This window comes from Cricetulus griseus, chromosome 3 (assembly GCF_003668045.3).
Source record: "Cricetulus griseus strain 17A/GY chromosome 3, alternate assembly CriGri-PICRH-1.0, whole genome shotgun sequence".
NCBI lineage: Eukaryota > Metazoa > Chordata > Mammalia > Rodentia > Cricetidae > Cricetulus > Cricetulus griseus.
This window is the reverse complement of record NC_048596.1, coordinates 95,096,624-95,110,539: the sequence shown is the minus strand read 5'-3', so window position 1 is coordinate 95,110,539 and position 13,916 is coordinate 95,096,624. Positions and strand designations below refer to the sequence as shown.

General features: G+C 39.6%; 1 protein-coding gene across 1 annotated transcript; it reads left to right on the top strand.

The window, feature by feature from the left end:
• Positions 1–7,420: 7,420 nt before the first annotated feature.
• On the top strand, positions 7,421–8,454 carry LOC100772104 (olfactory receptor 52H1). The gene has a single exon (XM_027408043.2). The coding sequence runs from the start codon at positions 7,513–7,515 to the stop codon at positions 8,452–8,454; it is 942 nt and encodes a 313-aa protein (XP_027263844.1). The 5' UTR covers positions 7,421–7,512.
• Positions 8,455–13,916: the final 5,462 nt, after the last annotated feature.

Genomic DNA, 13,916 nt, shown 5'->3' with positions numbered 1-13,916 from the left:
TAAGAGGCAGAATTTTGTGTAATGAGGATGCCACCACTTATCAAACTAACAATTTCTATGGGGTTTTAATTTCTTTTTATAAATTTATTTTTATTTTTAGCCTTCATCTATGTCTGTGAGCATGTCAGCCCTTTGGAACTGGAGTTACAGGCAGTTGTGAGCTGCCATGTGGATGCTGGGAATTGAACCTAGGGTCCTTTAGAAGAGTAGCCAGGGCTTGTAACTGCTGAGCTCTCTCTCTAGCCCCTTAATTTCTTTTTAGTAAGTTAAACAAAGCACTAAAACTTACCTGAGGGTAATATTTTCAGTTTTAATTTTTTAGAGTATTTATAATATCTCTGCTCTTTCCTAGCACATAAGCTGTAACACAGACTGATGTGCACACTAGGATACCTGATGACTCAACTGGGGCAGCTCAGGGACTCCCTAATAGTCATCCTAATACCCAGTCCTTCTGAGTGATACCTGAATTGGGTGGCCAATAGCTGGGATAATTTTAGAGGAAGTGCTTTCAATTTTAGGCTATTACACCTAGTGTTTGTTATCATATATAGCCTTTATTACATTAAGACATGTTCCTTCTATTCCCAGTTTCTTCAAGGCTTTTTTTTTTTTTTCCAAAAATGGTTGTTAAAGTTCTTTCAAAGGCCTTTTCTATATCAATGGAGGCTCTCATTATTTCTGTTCTCTGTCTACTTATGTATTACATTACATTTATTGATTTGTGTATGGTGAGCCAACCTGGTATCTCTGAAATGAAACCAACAGGCTACACTGTATGATCCTCTTAATTTATTTTCTAATTTAACTTCTTTTGTTGTTCTCTAATGTCTTTACAAATTTGATCCCACTCATGTCCACACCCCTTTGGTATACTGTTGCAGTCATTTCTGGGAAGATTAATGTCAGAAATGCAACCAACATTTTGAACATTTAGATCTTACAATGGAAAGAGTCCTACAACATTTTCATTTGGCCAAAGAGGCAGCCTACAGAATGGGAGATGTTTACTAGCTACACATAAGTTAAATGATTAATATCCAAAATATATAAAGAACTAAAGAAACACTGAACATCAAGAAAATAATCTAACTAAAAATGGATTACAGATTTAAATAGCACTCAGTAGAGGAAACTCAAATGGCTGAGAAACACTTGAAAAGTTCAACATCCTTAACCATCAGGGAAGTGCAAATAAAAACTTTGGGACTGCATCTTATACCCACTAGAATATGCAATATCAATATAGCAAATGATAGCTCATGCTGGTGAGAATGTGGAGTAAGGGGAATACTCATTCATTGGTGGTGGGAGTGCACACTTTTACAGCCATTGTGAAAGTCAGTGAGGTGGTTCTTCTGGAAGAGGGGAATAGGTCTTCCTCAAGATGTACACCACTCTTTGGCATGTACTCAAAGATGCTTCAACCATGTTTGTTCAACCATGTTCATTGCTGCTCTATTCACAAAAGCCAGAAATTAGCATCGGCCTAGATGTCCTTCAGTGGATGAATGTATAAAGAAAATGTGGTACACTTACACAATGTAAGCTTTTAAAAGGAAAGAAATCATGAAATTTGCTAGTAAATGAATGGATAGAACTAGAAAACAACAACAACAAAAAAAACAAAAACAAATAAGTCCAAAACCGAAACCAAGACAAAAAGCAAAAAGCTCATCCAAAGTGAGGTAATGCAAGACCTAGGAAAACAAACATGGTGTGAATTCACTTATAAGCAGATGTTAGCTGTTATGTCAATGATAAGAAAGCTATAATCTGCAGAACCAATGAGATTATATACAGAGTAGAGACTAAGTGGAAGGGATGATCTCCCTAGGAAGGAAAATAGAATAGATAGTTATGGTTGGACAAGAGGGTAAGGAATGGGAGAATAAAACAGGGAAGGGGAGGGAATAGGGAGATGAAGAAGGGAAGATGTTGAGTAACAACTAAAATTAAGGGACATTTGAGGGCCATTTGGAAATTTAATACAATAGAAGATTCCTAAAGTATATACATATATGAAAGTGATCTAAATGCAATTGTCAAATAACAGGGGAGACGGAGCCCCATCTAGACATCTCCTGTTACCAAATGAAGATCTGAGTCCTGCTAATGGGTTGTATCTAATTGAGTTATGGGATAAAGAGTTCCCAGGAGAAACCCCAACAAACACAGGCTGTTGCCAAAAACTATTGCTTGCCTTCCACAAACTGAGAGCAAGGTCACATTGCTCTAGATTAATAGCTACAATATTCATGGAACATGGAGAAGTTGCTCTGGTGCCTACATAGAGCCTTCACCCCTATGTGCTAGTCTTCTTGGTACCAGAATTTACTTTGCATGCTACCAAAGGACAAAGGTAAACACCAACCCAGTTACAAAGCCTTGAATCTACAGTGGTGTCCCTCCTGCAAGATACGCTAGTGCTATGGATTGTAGGAGTAGACAACCAATATCTGATTTGCTTTAAGGCCTACTCCATGAGATGGAACTCATAACTGTCATTGCTTGGGTGACCAAGAACCTGAGACTAGATAGTTCAGAGACCTAGGGGAAAACCAAATACTACTGTTTTACTGAAGGAATGTAGTAATAAAATGCCTTGTAAAGACATTCTGTTATATCAGTGCTTCTCCACCCATGGGTCACAACCCCTTTGGGAATGAATGATCCCTTCATATGGCTCAGCTAAGACCATCAGAAAACACAGATGTTTATATTATGATTCATAACAGTAGCAAAATTACAGTTATGAAGTAGCAAAGAAAATAATTTTATGGTTGGGGGTCACGATAACAAGAGGAATTGTATTAAAGGGTCTCAGCATTAGAAGCATCGAAAACTACTGTGCATCAATGCCTTGCTCAGCCATCATCAGAGAAGCTTCCTTCTGCAGCAGATGAGTACAATAAAGATATCCAGAGCCAGACCATAGGCAAAGAGTCAGAGACCTTGGAACACCCAGCTAAATGGAATGTCTCCATCAAATCCTGCCATGTAGTGCTCAGAACCCTGCAGAAGTGGTGGTAGAAATAGTGTAAGAGCCAGAGGGGATGGAGGGAACCAAGGAAACAAGACCTTGTAAACACAGCAGGACCTATGGACATATGAACTTATAGAGACTGTGGCAACATGCACAGGCCAGCATAGGTCTTCATCTGATGAGGTCTTAGAACTGAAAGGAGAAGTGGATATACAGCCTCAACCCAGAAGCTACATTTAATCAATAATCACTCACAAATAAAAAAAAATAGTTTTCTCCAATGTCGTCTCACTGTTGAAACAAATTACTCTTAAAGGTAGGGTGCATGCCCAGCAGTAGAAGAACAACAAAATGAACTTTAGGGAACCTTTGGTGGTTCTCTGTCTCATCTTGTTGTATCAGGGCATTTTTTCAACCTTCCAGGTCCTTTGTGTATATACTGTGGTTCTTGGTTTTGTGTCTTTATGGGATTCCTATGTTTGTGAACATGTATGTTTCTGTATATATGAGTTTCTTGTGCTGGAGGGGTTGAACTCTCCCACTATCACAACTGAATTTAGGTTTCAGTTCTCTAAAAAGGGGTCATTGCCATCTTGTACAGGTAAATGGTGCCACATATGCTGGAATGTTAATAAATGCTTTTGCTCTTACATTCTGTTTGAGTTGGGGGTCTTCCTTCAGCATTTTTCAGATCCTACAATGCTTTTTCTTTGGTATTTTTCCTTCTGTTTATTTTCTTTGTCCTGTTCTAATTGGTTTCTTTTAGTTTGTTATTACCTTCTTTTATTATTATTTCTTAGATGTCTGTTTGTTTTCTAGCAATGGTTCTATTGATAGATAGTGACTTGGATTTTTAGATGTTAACAAATAAAGATATGTTATGGACATATATGTATAAGTCTTCTTGTATATATATCTGTTATCCCACTTGTGAATTTGCCTGAAGGTTGAATACCATGGGGTGTTCTGTGGTTTATTTAATTATTTTTATTTTTATATGCACATGTGTACCCTGCAGGTACGTGTGTGGACCACATATGTGGAGTACTGGCAGAGGCCAGAATAAGACATCAAAACCCCCTTAAACTGGAATATAGGTGGTTGTGAGTCCCCACATGGGTCCTGGGACTTAGGTCCTCTGAGATAATCCAGTGCTTTTAATCACTGAGTCACATCTCCAGCCCTGTGATGCCTTTAAAAAAATAGTACCTATAGAATATTTACATGATCTTCATATAATAAAGGACATTTTCATTTTTAAGCAAATATGACTATTATAATCCATTATTGGGAAAATTAACAAATTGCACTGATGAAGGAATGCCTTTTTGGTATTTATCATATAAACATTCTATACAATAAAATTATCAAATATTATCCTATTAGTATATTGATTCTATGCAATCAATATCTGAATTGTATTTGTTTCTATTTGAAAATTGAGAAAGTGTCACCGAAAAGCAATGGAAAAGGCAAAGAAAAATGTGGAGACTGAATTGTAGAGTTTGTTTTTCAATATCCAGAACCCAGAACATATTAATGATATTTACATAGAGTTGGTGCAAGTTTATATAAAATGACTAAAGGGCGCTGAAGTTACAGGAACACATTTAGACCTCTAAGATCTCTGCCTCAACCTATTATATGATTTGTTTCTGGATGAATCTCTCAGGGACACAATGTCTACAGGCTATTAAAACATGCAACATAAATTCCTCCTTAAGGGAAATGACACACTGTTACTCCTCTCCCTTGTGTGAAAATGAAAATGGAGAGGTGATTCCACCCTAATGACCTCCTGGGAATTGAAAAGTCATGAATAAATGTTTTCATTTACCTCTCATTTGCATCTTTCCCTTCTGAAAGTGTGCTCACCTTCTTCCAAATTATTTCCATCACTTCTGTGAACCACCAACCACTTTGGTGAGTTGACAACTGCAGTGGGATAGTGAGGAAGAATTCCGGCCCTGCATCTGTGATCTTACCAAACCACTAGGCTTCTAGTTCACTCAGTGTCTAAGGGACTGTGCTTTGAAGACATGTCTGTGGCAGAAAGGGATCTTTCTGACAACAGTGATTCTCTCTAAAACCATTTTAAAGTCACATTTATTTCTTTATTTGTGTGTGTATGTATGTACATGTGCGTGCATGTGGGTATGTGTTTGTGTGCACACATCCATATACATGCATTTGTGCCATGGTGCACATTTGGAGGTCAAAGGACAACTTGTGAGAGTCAGCTCTCTTCTTGCATTGTGTGGGTCCCAGGATCTAACTCAGAACAAAAGGCTTGGCAGCAAGTGCTTTTACCTGCTGAGCCATCTCTCTGGCCCAACACCAATGATTCTATGATAAGACAGTGGGCAATTACTAGGAAGCTACTGATTTCAAGTTAGAACACCTAATGTACCCAGAATAACTTCCAGAATTTCAGTAGAGGTCTTTTAGTGAAAGAAATGTGTTTAGAATATATTCTGACTAAACCAATATTCCTTGGTACTGATGCTTTGACCCCTTGATAGTTTCAATGGTGAGTGTTTATTTCTCTCCCTCTTTGATGTATTCACTGTGACTCTTTCTTGAGACTGGGATGGAAGTAATATCAAATCTTTACTCCAATAGGCTGAACTTAAACTTTCTAAATTACTGAGATGTTTTTGACTTTGTATGCCTTCCGCAGTTTAGTTGCTCATCAGGCAATGGTGGTCACATGGCCATCATTTTAGGGAGAACATCATGAAGTGTCTACTGTTGTTCATTGTTCATAAAAGTTCTCAGCTCTTGACTGTTTATTCTGCATCAGGTCATGCAATGGGACTTAGAAAAATGCATTTTCAGGGGCTGTGTTTGGCAATGGCCATCTGCATTTCTTCAGGTGGATGCAATGCATTCGCTTTGGCTGGTTAAGATAAGTGCCAATGACAAATTAGGAAAGAGTAGCTCACTCTTGTAAAGCACTGACTGGGGACCTAGAAGACATGTCACAAAACCTAGGAGGCACTAGGTTTGCTTTTCCTGGTTTTAAGACTACAGATCTCCACCACAGGTCCTAGTGTAGAACTATTGTCAATTGCCTGCCAAGTCATTTCCTTGCCCTGTGAATGACTTTGTAACTTTATTATGGTTAATTGCCTAGGTTTTGGAAAAGCGCCAACTCTCTCTGACTTTTACCTTTCTGTGACTCAGAATCCATAGGTCCTCAACAATGGAAGACTTTCTAGTATTGATGGCCCAATTGTCATTCCCTTTCACCTGAACAAACAATAACAACAACAAAGCTCTAAAATAGATCACAGAAACTAAGAATTCAAAGGGCATTTCCAATGTCAGTGCCATCCCTAAGTGTGAGCTCTATTTAGTGTAAAGCTGGAAATACAGGGGGGACGATCTAGACACCAGCAGACCAGAAGGGAAAACTTTGAGGCAAAACTTCTCTTGATTCTTTACTTTTGCTCTAGGAGATGAGACTCTGCAGTCACTTTACCTGGATAAACTCCCCTGTCTGGATTTTTGGTTATGGAGGCTCCTCCATTCCGGCAATGGAAGTGTCTCCTCTGTTAACCATGGAGAGGTGAGATCATTTCAGGTTTAGGACATAGGCCCTGAGGGCCTAAACTTTCGGAGTTTTCAAAAAGCATCCTTTGGGTTCATGGCTTTCTCCTATAGTTGGGTGTATATTGCACCCCTCTTTCCATTGTCCTCTGAAATGCAAGCTCTTGTATTTGCATCCTCAAAATCCTATAAACTAAACCAAACGAGAACCTGCTCTTCATCCATTCTTTCATTAGCTTTCCTCCTTTATCAAATGTATCGTCTGAAACACAGGATTTACCCTATAAAAATCAGTTCTCTTCTTTCTCACAGCTCAACTTCATCCATTACAGCATTAAAAAATATACTTAAGATTTATTTTCTTTTAAATTCTGAGGATACATGAGTATGTGAAAGTGTATATATAGATATGAGTGCAAATACGTGTGTAGACCTAAAGAAGAAGTCAGATTTCCTGGAGCTATAGTTGCAGACAATTGGGATCTGCCCTACAAGGGTGCTGAGAACACATTTCAGGTTCTCTGGAGGAGCAGTACTCTGTCTTAACCTCTGAGCCATTTCTCCACTCCCAGTATAGCATTTTAATACGTGTATTTTTATCTTTTCCCTCTCCTTCCTCACTCCTCTCCTTTTTTTACCCTCATACTCGGCACTTCTGTACTTTAAAATTTAGCCCACTTTAAGGAATCTTCATTATATTCAACAATTAAGTTCTGACTTAAATGAATGACTTCTTATATTGCCTAATAATTAATATAAATACAAACCAAAATTAAGTGAAGCCATTGGCAAATAGATTGGGTAATGAGAATCAATCTACAGGTATTTCTTCATCTTGGAGAAGGAAGAGATTCCTGCAGGAATGCTGACTTATCACCAACACTCTGCACTAGAGTGGAACTGTTCCCTGTCATAAATGATTCTGAAAGAATCTCTGTCCTCAGGCTCAAGAACCAGCAGATCCCACAGAGGCCATGTACAACCTAAGCTGTTACAACCCAACTTCCTTCATCCTTGTTGGGATACCTGGCTTGGAAAAGTTCCACATCTGGATCGGGATTCCCTTTTGTGTCATCTATGTTGTAGCTATTGTAGGCAACTGCATCCTTCTCTACCTGATTGCAGTGGAGCAGAGCCTCCATGAGCCCATGTTTATATTCCTGTCCATGCTGGCCAGCACAGATCTCATCTTGTCCACTGCCACAGTACCCAAACTGCTCAGTAACCTCTGGTTTGGCTCCCAAGAAATTACCTTCTCTGGTTGTCTTACTCAGATGTTTTTTCTGCACTTCAGTTTTGTAGTGGACTCGGCTATCCTGTTAGCCATGGCATTTGATCGCTATGTGGCTATCTGCTTGCCCTTGAGGTACAACACCATCCTGACTCCGCAGGTCATTGTCAAGATTATGGTGAGCATTGTTGTGAGGAGCTTCTCAGTCATCCTGCCAGATGTTTTCCTGCTGAAGCGGTTGCCATTTTGCAAGACCCGTGTTATCCCTCACACATATTGTGAGCATATAGGTGTTGCCAGGCTTTCCTCTGCAGACATCTCTATCAACATCTGGTATGGGTTTTCTGTTCCCCTCATGACTGTCGTCTCAGATGTCATCCTGATTGCTGTATCCTACATCTTTATCCTCAGGGCAGTTTTTCTGCTCTCCTCCCAGGGTGCCCGCCAAAAGGCCCTGAGCACATGTGGTTCCCATGTCTGTGTCATCCTCATGTTCTACACACCTGCCTTCTTCTCCATCCTTGCTCATCGTTTTGGGCACAGTGTCCCTCGTAACGTTCTCATCTTATTTGCCAATTTCTATGTGGCCATCCCTCCTGCCCTAAATCCAGTAGTTTATGGAGTAAAGACCAAGCAGATCCAGGACAAATTCCTTCTTTTCCTCTCTTTGAGAAAGACACAATAAGTGTACACTGAAAGCTGAAGTTAGGCAACATTTATTTGGTGAAACTTTTATCTTCTGTCTATTTAAAATGTGATTGATCATTCTACCCATATACAACGTACAGGTGAAGAGGAAAGGGGAGAGACTTACCAACCCACTAGAAAATCAAACTTTCTTTTGCTTTAGTTGTTATTCACTTTAGCAGATGAACCTGATGATATCTGTGCTAATGAGCAACACTACAACCGAGGTTTGCATTTCTTACTATTTCTTACTGATAGATGTTTGAAGGACTGGCATTTCCTAGCACCCTTGTGTTTCACAGCTTCTGAATAAGGGCAGTGTAGTGTACTTTTCCTTGTTCAGTACTTACCAATTGAAATCCTTTCTGTATAATTACTACTTTTTGTCCTTACACTTCTTTTGATCATTGTTCTTCCTGCTTTCTTAATTTGCTCAAAACATGAATAAAAAAGACAAGCATCTCTCTTTAATCCCTTTCTCCCTGACCTTTTTGGATTAAATAGAGTTATTCCTTTTTGTTCCAGTTTTCTTAACTGCATGCTTGAAGAAAAATCAATTTTTATGACCTATTGTGTTTTTTTAGTAGTATTATATTTATGTAAATAGTACAGCTTGCCTCAAGAGCTCCAGAACCTCCCTTTATAAAAAGTGTATCCCCCTGTTTTTCTTTATGGTAAATGGCACCACCAAAACATGGATGTTAAAGCAGAAACTGATTGCATGTATTCTCTTCTCTTATGCTACCATGTAGCAAAAACAGTCCAGCATTTGAACTGAGTGTGAGTTTGAAGTGCTCATAAGTCATTCTGGTGGAGGTGTGATTGTGTGTGTGTGTGTGTGTGTGTGTGTGTGTGTGTGTGTGTGTGTTTGAGTGTATGTGTGCTACATTTTCACCTTTGTTCTGGCATCAAGCTTGACTATGCTCCAACCTATTATCTATCTCTGCATAAGTATTTCAAGGTCTTTTTGGAAGAAGTGACAACCTTTCCCCATAATCGGCTCCATCTACAAACAGCAGAGTGAGCATTTTACAATTCACAATGTGTGTGTCACTTTTCACCTTGCTGAAACTTGTCAATGATTCCATTGTCCTAGGATCATGCACACATGTTCTTCCTCATAAAAGGTGCAAGCCCTGCATCTTGTTTACATGGATTCATGCTTAATTTATTTTCAGTTCATCTGCACTTCCATGCCTCTTTGAGAAAGCTGCTCAAGAAAGGATGTTCTGCTTCTGTGTTATCATACTCTGTATCCTGTCATTTTGTATGAAACAGGACTTAGCACCATGTTCTATGTAGTGTGGACAATGATCTCCTCTATTCATGCTTTGAATTAGTGAGTTTATTAAGTATATAAGAAGCCAAAGCACTGAAGAGATGGCTCAGTGGTTAAGAGCACTTGTTGTGCAGAGATTTATTTATTATGTATACAGTGTTCTGCCTGTATGTGTGCCTATAGGCCAGAAGAGGGCACCAGATCTCATTATAGATGGTTGTGAGCCACCACATATTATTTTTATTGATTATTTGGAAATTTCACGTAATACACCCTGATCACATCCACTTCCTAGTCTTCCCAGGTCCCCCACCTGCCCTTGTAGACCCCTCCTACACTCGCAAAAAAAGAAAAATAGTATCAAGTCCAATTTGTGTTGCCCATGTACTCACTGGAGCATGGTCAAATTCCCAGTGGCCAGCCTCTTAGAGAAAACTGAGTCCTTCCCCAACCTTACTCCCACCAGAAGCCATCACGGGTGAAGAGCTACACTTCAGCATCCCTATCACATTTTTAGAGGGTTCTCTTCAGTGGTTTCCCATCTACTGATTTTTGTGGTGTGGGGTTATTTGGCCGAGGGATAGAGGTTGTTACAGAAGCCTTCTGTGTCTGTCACTCTCAGCTCTGAGTCTGATGGATGATATCAATGTAGAGAACTTTCCTTGAAGGGTAAACTAATTTTCTCTTGAGCTGTTTTGCTGTTGTCTTTTCTTCCTGTCATGGAGTTAGAGTGGTCTTAGAGGACACTGTGGCAAATATGCTTATGAAAATGTGGGGGTGGGGCAAGCCCACTTTCAGAACCAGCTTCTCATCGAGCTGAAACAGCATATGACAATTAACTAACACCATACACATTTCACGTGGGCTAGTACATGCTGGGTGGAAGCTATGCAGAAACCCATTTTTATTAAAAAATATGTGAGGATACATCTGAGAATCTGCAGGGGAAATAAAGTCATACATATTTAGTCATGATGAAGACATCAACACCCTTCAGATTCAATGGTACAGAGTGCATCTTGAATGATAGTAGACCTGGTGTGTATGTATCATTTTTCTTGTTTTGTTCAGTGCCATTTAGAAGCTCACAAGAGACTCTGATTGTGGCTGCTTTATGAGACCACTGTTAAAATTTTTCAAATTTGAGATGGTCCAGCAGTTCTCTGGTTGGTACATGACACCAAGCCTGAGTACCTGATTTCAATCTTTGGGAACCACAGGGTGGGAAGAGACATGTCCCCTGAGCCCCAGATGCTCATGTGTGACATACTGCTTTTAACTGAGTGGCTAACATTTTTCTTCTTTTCTAACCTGCTTACATCCAGCAGTGCATTGTTTAATACATTGTATTTTTTGTTCTAAATGCACCTATCTTTCCTACATAACCATTTAAACATATTCCTAGATTTTTAAAGTCTTTTTTCTAGGTTATTTTGGAAATAGCTGAAAATACCCCACAAGGCAGGTTGATACTATTATTAATTAATTAAAACAATAACTCCCCCCAGATGGTGGTGGGCATGCCTTTAATACCAGCTCTTGGGAGGCAAAGGCAGGTGGATCTCTGTGACTTTGAGACCAGGGTGGTTTATAAGAGCTAGTTCCAGGACAGGCTCCAAAGCTACACAGGGAAACCCTGTCTTGAAAAACCAACAAAACAAAACAAAATACCCACAAAAAACAAAAGCAGCAAGTGTCACCATACTTGTCTTGTTTTAGATCTTTAAATTCATGATTTCTTCTTTCCCTTCTCTCCATAATTTTTTCCTTCACACTCCTACTTAGACTTTCCTACTGCCCTAGATCCTGTGTCCTATATCACTGTGTCTTTTAGGCATTCTCATGGCATCTGGCTTTTCACATTTAGGACTTATTACAACTTCAGTGAGATGATTCTGAGTGTATTGAGTTTTAGGATTCTATGCTGTGTTGAGGACAGGTTGTTTGAGATGCTTCTCTATATGATTCACTCCATCATCTTCAGCACATCTGGTATTCAATGAACATTCAGTAAGTGTTTGCCTTATATGTGCCCCCAAATGACCTTTAGTTAATGAGCAAAATCCATATTTTTCATGAAAATAGTCTGCCTGGACTCATGTGTCAGTCTACACAGTCAGGAAACCTGGAGACTCCTACAGAGAGATTATCCCCCCATAGAACAATGATAATTGTTATTGCATATAATATGCAGAACATTTATTTATTTATTTATTTATTTATTTATTTATTTATTTGGTTTTTTGAGACAAGGATTTCCTGTGTAACTTTGGAGTCTATCCTGGTACTCTGTAGTCCAGGCTGGTCTTGAACTCACAGAGATCTGCCTGCCTCTGCTTCCTGAATGCTGGGAGTAAAGGCATATGCCGTCAATGTCAGGCTTATTTTTAATATTTATTTATTTAGTGGAGTCTTTAAGAAAGAGTATTGGCATGTAGTTCAGACTAGCTTTGAAGTATTTAAGACTCAGGCTAGTCTTGAACTCACAATTTTCCTGTCTCAGGCTCCTCTGCTGGGGTTACAGGTGTGTGACTCTAGAAATTGTCTTTGAATATTTCCAAATTATCTTTATCCTTTCACATATGTGAAAACTGATTGCATTGACTTGAAGCACTAAAGAAGGATAGAACAGAGCAAGAACTGAATTCCAGCTCTGGACTTCAAAAGTAGATTTCCTTGTTAGGTAGAATGATTTCCCTGAACTCAGGGACTGGGTATCGATGGCTTTTGAACCTGAATTTTATCTGCACTAGAGATTTACTTCAGTCAAATAGGTTAATGCCCTATAATAAATATCCCTAATGGGCCCAGCCAAAGTTAGTGTAGTCTCACCCAAGGGGGGAGGATGAAAGAACTACCAAGGGAGAGTGGGTGCTGAAGTCTGGAAATACAGGCTGCCTTGAAGCTGCAAAGATGGGAGCCAATGGCAGAAATGCCCCAAGAGTTTTGTCATCTAAGTTTCCAAGGAGGTTTACTTCAGTTCAATAGGACTTAATGACTACTCATGATGAAGTTCTTTACACCCGTGGACGCAGAATATAACAAAAACAAGAAGTTTAAGGAATTATGTACCGGGATATAAGGCTGACTAGTTCTTATACTCTGGAGCTTCTAGATCAAGCACTCAGCTCTGTCTCTGTTGGTGCTCAGACACCCTAAAGTGCAGTTCCTTGGTATGCAACAACTTGGAACTGAAGGAAATGAGAAAGGCTTCAGAAAGTGAAATGTTCCTTCTGACTTCCTCCCTTTCTCATTCTCCTCCCCCACTTATCCCACAGAAGCATGCTGTGGAAGATACACTTCTTTAAAGCCTACCATGGAAAAACTAGAATTCTATCCCAGAGCAAGTCATAAAACTTAAACAGGTCGTGCTGTACCTTGCTTGACAGCATAGCAGAGCAGCCACATCCTGTAAGTGTGGTATCTGCTACCTGAGGAAAATTATTACTGTACAAAGAGAAAGAGAGAGAGGTCAGCAAGAATCTGAGTAAAGAAGGCTCTGTTAAGACACCTAATTTAGTACCAGGCTAACTTGGGAAATTGGTATCCAAGCCCCCCAGGCCTTGAGACTCTCTGTTCCTATTAGTTTATGATCCCTGGAGAAGACAAGGGATGTTTATCAACACTTCACCCTTAGGCTCTGCACTGGCTCCTCCCTGCTGTGAGCATGTTCCCCTATATGCTACTTTTGTCCTTCTGTCTCTCTTTCCTGACTTTGAGGCTGCTTCTTGTGTTTTTTGGTCTGCTTTTTCCTTGCTGTGTTTTTTCAGACTCTGGTCCTAACTCTGCTTTTGCAAAAGGACCAGACCTCCAAGGTATGAACCGATGGGAAGTAGGATAGAACTCCTTGAGGAAGTAAAACTTAGATCTGGAGAGAAATAGGGCTGGTGGAGTGAAGAGTAGGAGCTGTGGCAAAGGTGGGCTCTATGAAATAGAAGGAGTAAGATTAGAACTTTGAGTATATTTCTACAGCATACCTTCACATAAGACAATGGTGTAAAAGAAGAGTGCCTAAATCTTAAATCTGAGTGCATCCCAACACTCTCCTCAAAGAATTTCTAGCTAGGCTTTTGAGGAGGTCAAGTGTTCTAACCCCAAGAAAATATGAACCATGAATGACAACATGTATTCATAATATATTTTTGCCTGGCCATACCAGACTGCAGCGAGACATCTGGAGA

Coding starts and splice junctions, on each gene's coding strand:
- LOC100772104 (XM_027408043.2), top strand. CDS start 7,513: ATGTACAACCTAAGCTGTTACAACCCAACTTCCTTCATCCTTGTTGGG.